The sequence below is a fragment of the Microcebus murinus genome, chromosome 8 (assembly GCF_040939455.1).
Source record: "Microcebus murinus isolate Inina chromosome 8, M.murinus_Inina_mat1.0, whole genome shotgun sequence".
Taxonomy (NCBI): domain Eukaryota; kingdom Metazoa; phylum Chordata; class Mammalia; order Primates; family Cheirogaleidae; genus Microcebus; species Microcebus murinus.
In genome coordinates this window covers 80,205,399-80,221,947 of record NC_134111.1, presented here as the reverse complement: position 1 = coordinate 80,221,947, position 16,549 = coordinate 80,205,399, and the positions used below count along the sequence as shown (strand labels likewise).

The 16,549-nt window shown below is 40.4% G+C and overlaps 1 protein-coding gene across 6 annotated transcripts in view; it reads right to left on the bottom strand.

The window, feature by feature from the left end:
* The window catches only part of CCNYL1 (cyclin Y like 1), a 35,969-nt gene extending 20,625 nt beyond the window's left edge, over window positions 1-15,344 (bottom strand). For 5 of the 6 annotated variants that reach the window (XR_012920611.1, XR_001150965.3, XR_001150967.3 and 2 more), the window contains exons 1-3: window positions 14,844-15,342; window positions 4,242-4,316; window positions 2,475-2,509 (exon numbers count right to left, since the gene is read on the bottom strand). Coding sequence is in view for 2 of the 6 variants with exons in the window: in XM_012752121.3 (XP_012607575.1) it covers window positions 2,475-2,509; window positions 4,242-4,316; window positions 14,844-15,069 (336 nt within the window). In the remaining 4 variants the exon portion in view is untranslated. Of the gene's footprint in view, window positions 1-2,474; window positions 2,510-4,241; window positions 4,317-14,843 lie in introns of all 6 variants that reach the window. The other variant, XM_012752123.3, reaches the window with a different exon arrangement.
* Window positions 15,345-16,549: the final 1,205 nt, after the last annotated feature.

The following is a 16,549-nucleotide window of genomic DNA, read 5'->3' as shown; positions in this document are numbered from 1 at the left end:
AATATAGGTTCTAAATTTGGGTTAAACATGGTGTACTGGACCACAAACTCATCTCCTCTCCTGCCTGAAATCTCATTAAAGATATAAAAAAATAAAGGTTATACACAAGGCCAGGGGACACAATCGACAGATGATTTTTAATAAATATTAAAAGATGAAAAGCAGACAAAGGAGTGGTAACTAGCATGGAGGCACAACTTAGGTGCCCAGAGAGAATGACTCAAACAGGACTAAGCAACCAATTTGTCTCTCAGAACACAAGGCAGGCTGAGAACCCACAAGGCACATGGTACCTCAGAAGGAAGGGTAAAACAAAACAAAAGCCAACAAAATAAGTTGAAAATCTGTGGCTAAAGCCCCAAATCCACCTGTCCTCTCACCTTATAAGGAATTTAGATGTGTTTTCCCTGGAGCTATTAAACCTGAGGGTTTCTGGGCTCAGAAACATCAGAGCTGAAACCTAGGAAACGGTAAAAAAAAAATTGTACGCTGATAAGTAGAACTCCATCTCTCCTTCCCAACTCTGCTTCTGGAAAGCAAGTAGCCATGCTTGTACCCCCCAGGTAGAAAACTGGGGAATCCTTCTCTGAAAAATCTGAACTGTCCCACCAGAGAGAAGACCCTCAGCTAATACACTGAAGTCTCCCAAATGAAAAGCCAGCTTGGCCTCCAAATCCTTACAGTAAATGCCATCAGTTAACAAAGGTACTGCTCACGCATGGTGCTTCCATGGTGTTTCCAATTAGAGAAATCCAGAGACCACCACACACTTGAGGAAAGCCTCCAACAAGACAGACCAAAACAAGTGGAAAAAGGAATTCATAAGAGTGGTAAAAATTCAGGAGCAAATGAAAACTTAAAAAAAATTCTTAAAACACTCTTAAAAAGAAAAATTTCAATAGAAAGGTTAGAGCATAAAGTTAAAGAATCTACAGGAAGTAGAACAAAAAGACAAAAGGAAAATAGGAGGGGGAAAAAATTAAAGATCAATGCAAAAATACTGGTCTAAGAGGCCCAACATCTGAATATCAGAAAAAGAAGGAACAGAGAAAACATAAATAAGAAAGAAAACTCTCTAGAGGAGATGGTCTACAGACTTCAGTGGCCCTAATATTAAAAATGAAAAGGTCCACACCAAGCCATATAATTAAATTTCAGAATCCCAAGGATAGAAAAGGTATTAAAAAGCTTCCAGAGAAGAGATGAGGGATAAATGACTAAAACTGGTTACACATAATGTATCATACAATAGCAACAGATTCAGGAACAACACTATAATGAGAACACAATAGGGAAATGTCTTCAGAACAACGAAATTTAGTTTCAACCTAGAATTTTATACTCTATCAAATAGGAGGGGTTTTCATACAGGCTAGATCTCTAAAAATGTCTATGTGCCCTTTCCCAGGAAAATGTGCTTCAGTAAAACTTCGGAGTATAATAAAAGAGAATGAAACAGAATCTAGGACGTAGGGGATCTAACACAAGAGAGCAGTTATTTGAGATCTCAGATGACTTCAAAGAGATATCCTAGGAAAATAGGCACAAAGCAGGCCTAGGGAAAAACCAGTCTACGCTGGAGTAGGATGACAAAAGGCTGAGGGAAGTTGTCTTCTAGAGAAAAATGGAACAGATGTGTTTTAGTGGATGGAAAATATTTTTGATAGGCATGTGACAAATGTTACAACATTTGGGGAGAAAAATAGCTGTCAGAAAACAGGAGAATGAATATTGTCAGGAAATTGATTTTCCCCACACAAAAAAATGAGGGATGTGAAAGCAGGGGGACCAGCCAGGGCTACTTATTGCATTTGGCTGTGTGAGCTATTGTTGGCTAGGAAAAGGGGATTATCCCGGAGAAGTGTAAAAGTACTCAGATTTCAAAAATATTTAAGAGAAACAATGAAGGGTGTACAGGAAGAGGCACACTCAGAAAACTGTATGACTCAGCAGTGAATAATATTTCCTAGTCATAATAATGTAAATATTGATTACTGAGTTAGTTAAAAATGTGATACATGTCCATGAAATGGAGGGTGGGACACAGGGTCACAGTGGAGTGAGGAAGCTCAGCTTATACCTGCTGTGACAGGAAGTCAATGGATAGTGCTAAAAATTGACATAGTTGTTATCACTGTTACTTTGATTAAAAAAAAGATTATAATCTCCAGGTGGAAACATTTTTTAAAAGATGATTAAAGAATGAAAGCAAAAATATTGAAGGAAATCTTTATATCACAATTGAGTTATCAAAATTTAGCTTAAATGTCAGAAACCCTTAAAAAGTGGGCACTACTATGCCAAAGACTTTCCTATATAAATTTGATACTTAGAAAAATAGAAGAGATTTAGAAAATCCACAAAATGAGGTCCATGCTAACAGTACTGGGTCCCCATTACATTTTTAAGGAATCATGACAGACATACTTTTAATTCAAACTATTAATGTCTTAACTTTGCAACTGTTTACTTACATGGTTTAAATGGTTGCTCTTCCTCTTTTCTCGCACTAAGAATAAAAAAAATTAACTGATCAATTCTGATATAAATATCATAGAATAAAAGTAGTTGCTAATTATGGGATGAATTACCAATATATAAAATGAGATAAAATACCATTCTATTTTTTAAAATAATTTCCAACAAAATTTATAATTTAAATCATCTGGCAAGATGAATCTCAAAGTAAAATCTAAAAACTTAGTTTTACTTTTTGATCTAACGGATATTCTATTACACACAAATGAAATATTTTCCATGTAGAGAAAAGAGAAAAGGGCAAAACAAATTAGGCCAGATGAGAAATTCAGCTAATAAAAAAGTTTACCTGTTGCATATTTAAACCACTACCCAGCAGTAGTGGTTCCTAATTCTACATTTATACACAGGTTACTTTCATTACCCAGATCTAACAGTTGACAGCTCTAAGAACCTGTTTCCGGCCAGGCACCAATCCCTCAATACACCTGAATTCCCAAAAGCATCCTGGACTTATTGGTAATCTGTTACTGAAAAAATGAGTCTTTACATAACTGAAAAGCAACCTATCTTAAATTGAAATTTTAAAGTGAGTGTGCTAATCTAATTGAACATAGTAACTACAGCACACAAAATAACTTTGTTCTAACAAAGGCCAGAAGAGTAAATGATCCAAGAGGGACTTGGGCTGCACTTTGTTCCCCATGCTGCCTCCTCCTTTGATGCTGGACAGCATCACAGGCACACATTCCTTCCCACTGAAGAGAGAGAGGCATAGGATAGCTTTTATTTTCCTGCTTCCACACATCTATGTGTGAGAAGCTCATGGGAGAAACTGAGAAATACAGCAATCCCAACCAGAAATGACTGGCTCAAGACAAGCAAATTACAAACTATGAAAATGCAGGTTAGACATCTCGTTTCTTCATTTCTGAAGGATAGCAAAAAAAAAAAAAAAAAAAAAAATACCTCCCATTTTTTTATTGTGCTGCATTACTTCAAATATTATTATAAAACCCTTAGTTCTTGTATTCTTGCTATTGAGATCAACTGAAAAACTTGGTTCTGTATGGCTTTTTAGCAAATAGACCAAGATTTAACATAACATTAAGGAAAATAAGTAGTGCAGAAAAATCCTGCAGGTCTGATTCTCATCTTAAAACAAGCCAGCAGGACATATAAACTTTACACTAGTTTCACTTGCTGAGTCTAACCTTCTGGGAAACACCACAGGGCATGTTTACATTTACATTACATTAGGATGAAAAGGTTCTGAACAGCTTAAAAGTTCTGAGTAGTATAAATTTGGATGTGACAGGCTCATTTGGTTAGATCACTGGTTAAAAGAGGCCAAAATGACAGTTTCAGTCCCCCCATGTGAACTGATATTTTTTATTTGTTCAAATGAAAACCTAATTGCAGTCTAAATCCTACTGTTCATGTTTCAAATGTGCTCTTTGGAGCAGAAGAAAAAGGGCAAAGAAGTATGAAGAAGTAGGGATAAATCCAGGACCATTTCTAAATCATGTGACCAAGTGTGTTGATAAAGTGGCAAAGTGTGTAAACAGAAAATCTACCTACATGTTCTCACGAAAGGAGTGACAACTAAAGGAAAGTGTATCACATATTAAAATAAGACAAGTGAATATATAAAAAGTTGAAAAACTGAAAGTAGTGAGTTCTTCTAAATACTGTCTATAATATATCCTGTAAGATAGAAACTGTTCTCAGTCTTTTCCTGGAGGAAAAAAATATTGTCTTACCATCTGTTTGAGATTTGCTCAGGAAAATTGTGCTTGCCCTTGGATGGTCAGAAGGATTTGATTCCAAAGCTAAATCTGTAGAAGAAGAAGAGAAAAAAGATGTGATAATTTAAGTGAGTAGAAAATTTTTTAAGTAGCTACATATTGACAGGCTCGGTGGCTTGTGTCTGTATTCCCAGCACTTTGGGAAGCTGAGGCAGGAGGATATAGTTTGAGCCCAGGAATTTGGGGCTGCAGTGAGCTATGACTGTGCCACTGAAATCCAGCCTGCATGACAGACCAAGACTTGGTCTCAAAAAAAAAAAAAAAAAAAGCTATACATAATTTTAATCACTTTTAACAGTCTTAAGAGAAATTTTTTAGTAATAAATATGAAGGAAATATTAATATAAAGGCAACAATATAAAAATTCCACTGGGGAATGCAAAATCATTGAATCTCTCTATACATGTAGACTAAAACCAGGCTATGTCTGTGACTTCTTTTTGTAGCTTGAACCCAAATAGTCTGATGCAACTTTCAGATGAATCATGCCCTCCCTCCTTCTACTTATCAAATGGAAACATAAGCACCCTCTTCTATGCTGACATTACTAGCACATTTCAGGAACAGTCTCAGGCAGCAAGTGATGCTGTGGCCAATTACTGTCAGACACCAGCTCAATAAATCAAATATGCTAAAACAGAGATGGTTGTTTTTGGCAAGTGTTCTTTAGACAGTCAAATGGCTAATTCTAACTCCATTCAACAAGTGAACTCGTTTAGTTAGCTCTGGTTTATTTGGGGGCTATTCATCATGGCAGATTTAAGAAGACTGCATAAAAAGTTCAATGTTCTAATCTATAAGAACATTTCCATAGGCCGGGCGCGGTGGCTCACGGCTGTAATCCTAGCTCTCTGGGAGGCCGAGGCGGGCGGATTGCTCGAGGTCAGGAGTTCGAAACCAGCCTGAGCAAGAGAGAGACCCCATCTCTACTATAAATAGAAAGAAATTAATTGGCCAACTAATATATATAGAAAAAATTAGCCGGGCATGGTGGCACATGCCTGTAGTCCCAGCTACTTGGGAGGCTGAGGCAGAAGGATTGTTTGAGCCCAGGAATTTGAGGTTGCTGTGAGCTAGGCTGACGCCACGGCACTCACTCTAGCCTAGGCAACAAAGCGAGACACTGTCTCAAAAAAAAAAAAAAAAAAAAAAAGAACATTTCCATGATAGAAAGTGAATTTTAGGCCGGGCGCTGTGGCTCACGCCTGTAATCCTAGCTCTTGGGAGGCCGAGGCGGGCGGATTGCTCAAGGTCAGGAGTTCAAAACCAGCCTGAGCAAGAGCGAGACCCCGTCTCTACTATAAATAGAAAGAAATTAATTGGCCAACTGATATATATATAAAAAAAAAAATTAGCCGGGCATGGTGGCGAATGCCTGTAGTCCCAGCTACCCGGGAGGCTGAGGCAGAAGGATCACTCGAGCCCAGGAGTTTGAGGTTGCTGTGAGCTAGGCTGACGCCACGGCACTCACTCTAGCCTGGGCAACAAAAGCGAGACTCTGTCTCAAAAAAAAAAAAAAAAAAGAAAGTGAATTTTAACTTTTGCCCTCAATTTCCAAAGCTACACTCTCACGTCTTTCAACAGCATGATTAATTTGGGGCTTCATCAAAATTATCTTTTGAAGCAGGTCATAGGGCTGCTTCTAAAACCTTTTGGTCCTACCTATGTCAAGGCAAGTCTGCCTGCAGTCTACCATTCACCTAAGTGGGATAATCTCCTATTCACGCAAGACTATAAAACAGATTCTTCAATTTTCATAAAACAAACTTTGCCATCATATGGGATAATAAAAGTTGTCATGAGGGGAGAAAATAAAAACCTATGACACTCCTCAGCAATGTACATCTCAACCTACTTATATTAACCAATCTTGTAAGAAACTGGGCCAAGATTCAGACAGGTAATGGTTAAGGCAATATTTGCCAAACTTCTTATTAATAATTATTACTTTTTAAAAGGGTTTAGTGGTCAAATCACAATACAGTATAGCTCTGGCTCTTACAGAATCAATATTAAAAAACTTATCAGTCTAGCAGTGAATACTGTCTAACTCAGCATTTCACAAATTTATCTACCTAGAAACCTTTGGTTCCCTTCATGGTTTAAATCTTGCATGAATACACACATTAATTTGGAACTTCCTGGTTTAACAGGAATTTGAATCATCCATTTTAATGGTACTGCCAAATCACTAGAAACTTACACAACTAAACCAATTTGGTTTGTTCTCCACAGAAATTCCTCCACTGATGTGAAGTTTATTAAACTGCTTTTGGTGAGAACTATTCTCATGTAAAAGACTCACACAAAAATTATTTTAAAGGTTTTTCCCCCCATCTTTAAAAAACATGAGACAATGTTTGCTATTTAGAAAAATAAAATCATTTGTGCAAAGTGACAAGCAGAGATTTTCACAGCTGTCTCTAACCTAAAATTTCTAAAAGAATTCATGACTACTTCCTACCAAAAAGCAAGCAAAATATACTACCATAAAATCTAAAAATTGAGAAGAAATGTTTGCAGGAGCCATATTAGGTACCTATGTCATAATAAAGTTTAATTAAGAATTTTCATTGGAAGTCCAGGAAAATTAAGTACCAGAATCAAAGAGGAGCAGGTTTACAGAAACACACAACCCCAAAACCAGTATATTTAACTATGTATTTAAATACAAAGATCAAGAAAGGCTACGATAAAAGAAATGACACTATACGGGGAAAAAAGCAAAATTAGCCCAAGTGACAAGACAGCACTCTCCCTAGCAAGAGGTTTTAGGGTGGGCACATGACCCAGGACAGGTCAATCATTCACAGCTCTCTTGGGACTTCCCAAGAACCAAAAAGAGAAAGGCAGAGCTGTATTCTAGGGTGCCAGCTAGTCAGGAGCTGCCAGTGGCCCCACAAACACGCACATACAGAGATTTAGAGATGTGTCCACAAAATAAAAACATATCAATTACCAGTATCTTACAAGTGAATGCCTTCAAAATTATTTTTTTACAAATCCCCAACTAGGAGAAATATTTTTGATCTGATGATTAGGGATTATGACTAAAACTATATTTTAAGACCCACTAGTTTTGTATCATCAATTTAAACTGCAACTTGACAGCATGACAGGATGATAGAGGAAAAGTATGACTGAAAAAAAAAATTAAACTCAAATCTTTTTTTTTTTTTGAGACAGAGTCTCACTCTGTTGCCGGGGCTAGAGTGCTGTGGCGTCAGCCTAGCTCACAGCAACCTCAAACTCCTGAGCTAAAGCAATCCTCCTGCCTCAGCCTCCCGAGCAGCTGGGACTACCTACAGGCATGCGCCACCATGCCCCGCTAATTTCTTTCTATTTTTAGTAGAGACAGGGGTCTCACTCAGGCCAGTCTGGAACTCCGGACCTCAAGCAATCCTTATCCTCCCACCTCAACCTTCCAGATTGCTAGGATTAGAGGCATGCACAGGCCACACCCTGCCTAAACTCAAATCTTAATGTAAACATCCCTCAGAGGAAGAATCTGTAAGACACCATGACACTGAACACTGCTTTTCCTCTAAGATTTTATTAGTTATAAGAGCCATTTCAATTGCACAGATGTTAAAAATGCAAAAATATATGCAACTTAGAATAAATGAAATGCATTAATAAAAGCCAAGTCTTGAAATTATGCAATTGTAAACTGTCAAGAAATGATTTTCCTTGTCAAAACATTAAAGGGAGAGGGCAGTGACAGAAGCTAACTAACAGAAGCATCATATTTCAGAGAAAGAGATTGATTTCAACATATTGATTTCAATATATCCCAATTAAATAGAAGATGTCGGCAGTTTCTGGGCCAATTGCTAGGCATCCGTTTATTTAAATGCTTCCTGCATTAACTGACCTGCTCATCCCTATACTACACATTGTGTTTCGTTTTATGTCCCATAACACAAACATTTTAAGCCTCTCAATTCCAATGTAAAGTCTGATGATTTTGTCTAAGTCCATACTTTCTTACCTAGTGGCCTTGAACTGGCTGGCCTCTCTGAAAGACACATAGTCGCAGCAGTGCTCCCGCACTTGTTCCTGCTTTCCTAGCCTCTATCAACTCTGGCTTCCAAACCACTTCTCAACCTGCCTTTACGTCAGTCTTCAGTCTTGCCGTAATTGTTTTATCCTCAATCTATGCTTTAGTGACTGTGACTGAGCTGTGACATTTCATACACGATAGTATTCATTTCTTTCATTATATGTTTCTTAATAGCACTTGGCTCCATTTCTTAGACTTTTAAGAACATTTCTGGGTTATAAGTACTTGCATTTCATTTATTATCCAATGCTACTGTTTTAACCCTAAAGCTTAATTACTTTAATGCACATAAAAAAAAGAAAAAATGCAGTATCCAAACAAGCCCATATTAAGTCAGTCTGTAAATTCTGTTCCTATAGACCATCTATCTGGAATTTACATTCTTGATCTACCAAGTCTTATTTTTTTAAAACTGGAAAAACTTACAGCCTGTGTTCTCATATGTAAAACAGGTATGATTCCTACACTACCTAACTCAAAATGTCGTGAGGATCAAATGAAATACAAGAGCAATCTATATATTACATAATGCAAAATAAATTACAAAACTTTCACTAACTCAAAAGCAGAAAGTAAACATTTGGCATTCATTGGTAAACCCACACCAACGTAATATCTTGGGCAAATATGCACTTTGGCTACCCACTGAAGTTAAGAGGAAAACTGTCACCCAAGATCAGAAATTCTTCATTGTGCTTTTTTTTTTTTTTTTAAATAAAACAAATACTATTTCCTTGGTCTTTCATGTAGATTACTGTATGTTCTCCCCCTTGCTTTTTTCATGTAACATATTCTGGAGATCACTCCACAGCAGTAAAGAGAGATCCCATTCTTTTTTACAGCTCTATAGTTCTCCTTCATGTGGATGTACCAGTTTATTTTACCAGACCCTTACTAGACATTTATTTTCAATATTGTGCTATTGAATAATGCAGACCAGGCTCATGCCCATAATCCCAGCACTTTGGGAGGCCAAAGTGGGAGGATCGCTTGAGGCTGAGAGTTAAGGGACCAGACTACTTGAGGCCAAGAGTTAAGAGACCAGCCTGGACAACATAACAAGACCCCATTTCTACAAAAAAATTTTTAAAAAATTAAGAGTGACTGCCTGTAGTCCTAGTAACTTGGGAGGCTGAGGTGGGAGGATCACTTGATCCCAGGCATTGGAGGCTACAGTGAGCTATGATTGAGCCATTACATGCCAGCAAGACCCTGTCTCAAAAAAAAGAGGGGGGGGGGAGAAAAAAAAGAATGCAACAAAAGCTTTGTGCATATGGTTTTTCATATTTGTAGGATATACCTACAGGATAAATCCTTCAAAGTAGGATTTCTGGATTAAGTGCATTTGCAATGTTATAAGAGTCTGCCAAATTCCCCTTCATGGAGTCAACTATTTTGCATTTCCACCAGCAATAGATGAATGTAGCTTTCTTCATAGCCACACCAAAGAATGTATTGTCAAGTTTTTGGATTTCCTCCCAATAGGAGGGAAACTGCAGTACAGTTTCATTTGCTTTTCTCTTATGTGTGAAGATATGTTTAAGGATCATCTGCCTTTCTTTTTCTGTGACTTGTCTATTCATAACTTTATCTACTTTTAGATTCACTTACTTTGTTCAAGTCAGCCTATTTTAGGTCCTTATTATTTTCCTATTCACTGTTGGCTCTCACATGAACTATTCCACCAGACCCCTAACTGGTCTCCCTGCTTCCACCCTTGGTTGCATTACAGTGTGTTCTCACACAGCAACTAGTCTAACCTTTTTCTTAAAGAATTAACATTACTCTCAGGCTATAATCTTCCAATGGCTTCCCATCACAACGTTAAGTCTATATTCTTTGTCAAGGCCCACTATGCACACAAGGCCTAGCCCACCACATCCTCCTCACATCCCTTTCACTCTGCTGCAGCCACCCTGTGTCTTTCGAGGCTCTCCTGAGGAGCTATCCCTCTGCCTAGAAACTTCTGTGCCCCCACAACCCCCATCCTCTCACATGGCTACCCCTCACTTTTAGAACTACTCACAAGTTATATAAGGAGAGCAGTCATCTTACACACATGCCCCTGTAAAACTGCCCTCCTCTCCAATCCATTACCCTATTCTACTCTCTTCCCAGCACCTCACTACCTGCCATTCTCGATTATTCATGTATTACGTACCCCAGCTCCCTCTAGAATGTAAGGATCAGAGTTAGGTTGGGGGTCTTGTCTTGTATACCACTGTTTGCCCTGCATCTGGAACACCACCTGGCCACTCAAAGGTGCTCAACAAACATCTATTTAATATACCCCAAACTAGTAAAGTTTCTCCCAGTTTTCTCACATCTCCTAAGATTTCTTCTAATGCTATTTCTTGATTTGTCATCTAAGATCAGCATCAGACCTCTTAAAGTGGTAGCTATTCAGAACTGAAGACGCAAGATAGGCTACCAAGAACCACAAAAACCTAGAGGAGGAATTCTAATGTCCAGTGAAAAGTCAATGGTAACTTTAATTTAGCATTAGAATATTTAATACTAAAATACCTTAAGTACAAAATAACTCATCCCATGGATTTAATTACATAAGACAAAATATACCACCTCAGAAATAAAATATATATAATACATACACACACCATCTGAGTTCTGTAGAGAGGTACAACACATCAAAATGTTTTTATATGTCCCTCGAATCAAGCATAAAGGGAAAGTGTGTGATTTACTATAAAAGATGGGTAGGTGCCTGGCGGGGTGGCTCACGCCTGTAATTCTAGCACTCTGGGAGGCCGAGGCGGGTGGATTCCTCAAGGTCAGGAGTTCGAAACCACCCTGAGCAAGAGCGAGACCCTGTCTCTACTATGAATAGAAAGAAATTAATTGGCCAACTGATATGTATATAAAAAATTAGCCAGGCATGGTGGCGCATGCCTGTAGTCCCAGCTACTCGGGAGGCTGAGGCAGAAGGATCGCTCGAGCCCAGGAGTTTGAGGTTGCTGTGAGCTAGGCTGACGCCATGGCACTCTAGCTTGGGCAACAAAGCGAGACTCTGTCTCAAAAAAAAAAAAAAAAAAAAAAAGATGGGTAGGTAAATAAATGATGCTCTAACCATTCGATGGTACACTAAGCAGTTCTTAAAAGGCAGGAGATAGAGCAGTGTGCACTGGTATGAAAAGACATCCTGGAGTGCTCTCTAGAAGTCATACTACTGTTTCAGGAACTTGTGTCATTATTTCACTGCTTTAAGTAAATTACAAAGCAGCACACATGAACTCCATTTTTGTAAAATGAACACAATGTTATATTCACATGCATACAAAAAGTTCAGAAAGAATCAATACCAAAATATTAATAAAAGTTAGCTCTGGTATTCTGAGTCTAATGAATGACTTTTATTTTCTAAAAGTCTAATGAATGGCTTTTATTTTCTAAATCTTTTACATTAACACATTGATACTGTTATGAAAAGAGCAAAAGAAAAAAAAAAGATTTAAAATAGCTACTAGAAAGAGGAAAGATCTGTTGCTCGGAAGTTTTTCCCCACCATATGGTGAATTCTTTCCCTGCCCTGACCCCTCACGGGAGGAGGAGGAAGGGGTTACTTGAGAGAGAGCTTTTAGCTAGCAAATTAGCAAAGCTCCTAAAGTCAGAATATAAAACACTGTGTAAAAAGCTGATGAGTACTAATAAAATTGAGTAAGATCTTAGTAGCCGATTTTGTTACTGTTACTACCATCAGTTGTATTAGATACAGGTAAGGTGGTAGAAAATACTTTTTAATCTACCTGAAATCTTTACTAGATTCTTAGCAACATCTTTTTGAAATGGCTTGAAAAAATCATGTTCTTCTGAAATGTTTCAGAGAAGAACAAAGCAGAGCATCATTTATGTTTGATTTTGTCTAAGTAACCAAAATAATTCAATTCTTCATTGTAGAAAAGCTAAAGTGTTTTACATCTAAGCAAGAATTTCTCAGTTTCCAGGGAAACTGATATAAAATGGTCTGAAACAGAGATATTAAAAGCAAACTTTCAATGTGTCTATACTTTATATTTGGTGTTCTAAGTTTCTATGGAAACTTCAGGATAATAGGCAAATGCTAAAATTGAGATTTCTCATTACTTTACTGAATCCCACAAAGTTAAATTTTAAGAGACAAACTGAAATGAAAATTTAACTGTCATGCTAACAAAATATGAAATGGTAAATTCTATGCTCAGAAAGTATTTTTTCAACTTTTCTAATTTAACACTCACTCCTTACCATTGTCCTGTGCTTAATGTCTGGTATCTTACTTGCCTTCTTATCAGTTTCTACTAATATTCCTCTACCCAGGGCATTCTTGGCTTAGATTGACAGTTACCAGAACAAATTCTTTAAAACTTATTAACCCATTTATTTGACTGGTAAATTTAGGTCATTTTTTTTTACCTGTACTTTTCTTATCCATTGAAATGAATGTATAGACATAAGATGGAATCCAGACAAGGTGGCCTGGGCCTGTAGTCCCAGCTACTCAGGAGGCAGAGGTGGAAGCTTGATCTCAGGCCAGGAATTAGAGGCCAGCCTGGGCAACAGAGTGACACCTGCCCCTCCCCTCTTTAAAAAAAAAAAGATGGAGAGGCAAATGTTGCCTCTGAGTTGTGTAAAATAAACTTTGAATGGAGCTAATAAAGATGGGAGTTAGTTCTAAGAGATAGATCTACTTTATGGGTATATAAGATGCATATTTATATGCATATAAGATGCATATAAAATATAAGATGCATTCCTCAGTTTTCAAAGTTTTTTAACAACCAAATTAGGCATATCTACCACCACTATGTCAGTTAAGAGGATTTAGAACCTTAGCTCCATTCAGTAGCTATCTTACATAGTCATTACTGATCTCTAAGTCTTCATTTCTTCATCAGCAATATAGAGAGAATATACACAGGCCTTATTTGAACTTAGAAGGGCCAATTGAGATGTACATGAAAACGCGTTGTAAATCCTAAAGAATGATATAAAGAACCTATTTTGGGCTCTCATCCAACACTAGCCATCAACTGGTTTGTAAAATCATTCAGAGGCTCACCTTAAACCATTAAGTGGAGCAGAAGTTTTCACAAGTACTTACATGCTTTGTGTATAATCGTACAATTAGTTCACATTACAATTTTTGAACATTCTGAAAAGTGAGTACAGTACTTCCCAGTTACAAAGGCACATCCACCATGAGGCTTAATTATTCTAACTTTTAAACAAATTAAGAGCTCAACCAAAGTTTAAATAGAAGAGCTGTAAGGCATTTCCTCTATAGTAATGAAACCACTGGCATTTAAATGAAAGCAATGAGACAAATGCACTTAAACATCTTTATGATACAATGTTTTCTACTTCAAAGGACTTAGTTTTTATTCAAGAACCACCTTGCTACCCTGAATTATTTTTAGCTGGAGTCATCCCTTTCCAAAATTCTAGAGGTTAAAAAAAAAAATCAAATTTCTTCTCTTCTCCCCCTTACCATTCTCCCTCCCCACGCCCGCAGTGGTTTAGCGTCTAAAGACCTTTTACCTCAACACTCTTATCTTTAAACAGGATTCTACGGTGGGGGCGAAGGAGAGGAGCCATAGAAACTAACGGTCTTGGGCAGGCAAGATATGGCATTTTAACTCCCTAAACTATGTTTCATCCCTTTCGAACTGTTGAGCATGAACCACCCCTACGTCTCCTTTAAAGGAGGTAGATGAAGTCTGCTAAGTCACCGGAGTAGGACTGAAAATATATGTGTCAAAGTAGGAATTTTAAAGTAATCAGAACATTGCGAGTAAACTACTTTGGGTTGGAAAAAAAAAAAAATCCTGCAGCCCTGGCGTTAATATTTCACAACTTTCACAGATATTTTATGCAACCCCTCCCAATTGTTTTGTGTGTTCAAATTATAGTTGGAAGGAATAAAGCAGCTTGGACCAAGGTGAGGTAAAACAGCCTATTAAGCATACCACATAAACTCTCCTATGGCAACCTCTACTTTGAATTTAAATAAGAAATCTTCAAACATTTGGGTCTGAATTGCCCAAGTATCAGCTATCTTAACGAGTGGGAGGAAGGAAACAACCAGAACCCTACCTGGCTCCTTCACTTAGGTACCATCTGGATGGGTGAGGACAGAAATGGGATGGGGACTTCGAAGTTAGGGTGTTTGAGCTTTCATTGAAAAAAGGGAAAGAATATATCAAAAAAGTCTTTATCAAGCCCCAGGGGACGATGAACAGAGCTACCAACGACAAGGGCCGTGGACCGGAGGGTCCCATGCCAGTCTGGGGGCACGGGGAGTGGGGGCGAGAACTGGGGGTTCGGGTAGGGAGGAGGGAAAGAAACTGGCCGGACGCGGCGGGGAAAGAATAAAGGGTGGGGACACGGGCAGAGCCAGCCTTGGTCCCGGTGCCCAGCCCCAGGGAAGCCGGCTGCCGGCAGGAAGGAGCCGGACGCAGCGGGTGCTCCCGGGGGACCCTGCGCCGCCCCCTCCTTACCTTCGGGCATCTCGCGGTCGCTGATGTGCTGCAGGTGGTGGCCCTCGCCGGCTCCGAAATCCAACTCCACAGGCTCCACGGCAGCGGGCGCCGGCGCTACCGCCACCGTGTCCGCGGCCACCGCCTCGTAGATCTCAGACTCGTAGTCTGGCTCCGCCGGCCGGGTGTGCCGGCCCAGCTTGGGGCTGGCATTGGGGGACACGCAGCAGCTCAGCGTGGTCCCCATGGGGCGCCTCCGCCGCTCTGCCGCTGCCCGCCGCCCGCGCCTCGGCTCGCCCCCGACTCCGCCGCGCCGAACAGCCGCCCCCTCCCCCAACAATGGCGCGGCCGGCACGGGCAGCCCCGGGCTACGCCGGGCTGTGCCGGGGCTGCACCGCGCTGGCAGACGCGGCCTCGCCCGCTGCTCGCCCGCCCGCCCCGCCGCCCTGCCCCGGGCAGGGCTCCGGCCTCGGCCGCACCCCCGCTGCCGCGCCGCCGCCGCCTCCCCCGAGTTGACTTGTGTGCGAGGGCGGCGACCAGCCGGGCTTATTTAAAAGGGGTGGAGACCCAACAAGCGCCGAGAGTCACAGCCACTGCCGGGAGAGAGCGTGGTCAGAGCTCCTCCTCCTTCCGCCGCCGCCTCCTAACTGAAGGCCGGCTCGCCCTGGCCGGCACTGGCCAACCGGATCGCATCCTGCGGTCACCTGGTTACAAGCAGCCAATCACGCCCAGAGTTCCCTCCGGGCCCCCGCCTCAGAGCCCGGGCACGTGACTCACAATGCCCAGCCCCGCCCCTCCCACGGTGAGCGCCGGGCTCCGGGTTTTCATTCATCGCAGGCTGCCGGGAGCTTTCCGGTCCGGAGGGAAGCCCGGCGGGCATTAGTTGCTGGAAGCCATTCTCCTCCATGGGCTCTATAGAAAGCCCCTGTTAGTGAGGTTCGGGTTCCAGCAGCAACTCAGTTTGTCCGACCCTGACAGCTTTCATTTGCTCACCGAACTTGGTTACACCCAAATTGTTGACTGTTCCTGTAACTAAATGCTCTTCTCCTGTCTTCCAAGGAGTTTTAGTTTTTACCTACAGCTTGACCATAGATAGCAACCCCCGGGCCCTGACCGTACTCTCAGTAAAGCCTGTGGCTGTGTGTCCTTAGTGAGACACGTCAGCCCTCCACTTCCTTGTCTGTAAAATTAGGGACCCAACTCGTCTCTCCAGCTCTGAAACGCTCAGGACTCGCCAATTCCCTTTTCTCGCCCCCCTTCCGCGGCAGGACTTTCCAGATTTTCCTTCTTTTACTGACAACAATGCATAAAGCACGATTTTCCCGTACAAAATTGACAACCACACAGTGAGGTACCACAGTCGTGATTCGATGAAGGTGGATAGTTAACATTTGGCAAGCACTGTGTGCCTGATACTGTTCCAGCTGTGGTACACTCGTTTAAAGCTCCAAAACGATCCCATTTTACAGATTTTACAGGAGAAATTGAGACATAGAAGTTAAATACTTGCCCCAAGATCACACAATCGCTCAGGGTGGGGCTGGGGGAGCTAGAATTTGATCTCAGGAAGCCTGGATTACCACAAACCCCTGAACCTAATTATAAGAAAATAAAGGTAGCAGTCAAGCTTGGGGAAGGGGAATGACACTGTATATTAACATACTTTTAAAAGAACAACTTTTTGATGTGGACTTTAAAATGCCTTCCTTCATTTAACATTAAGTCCC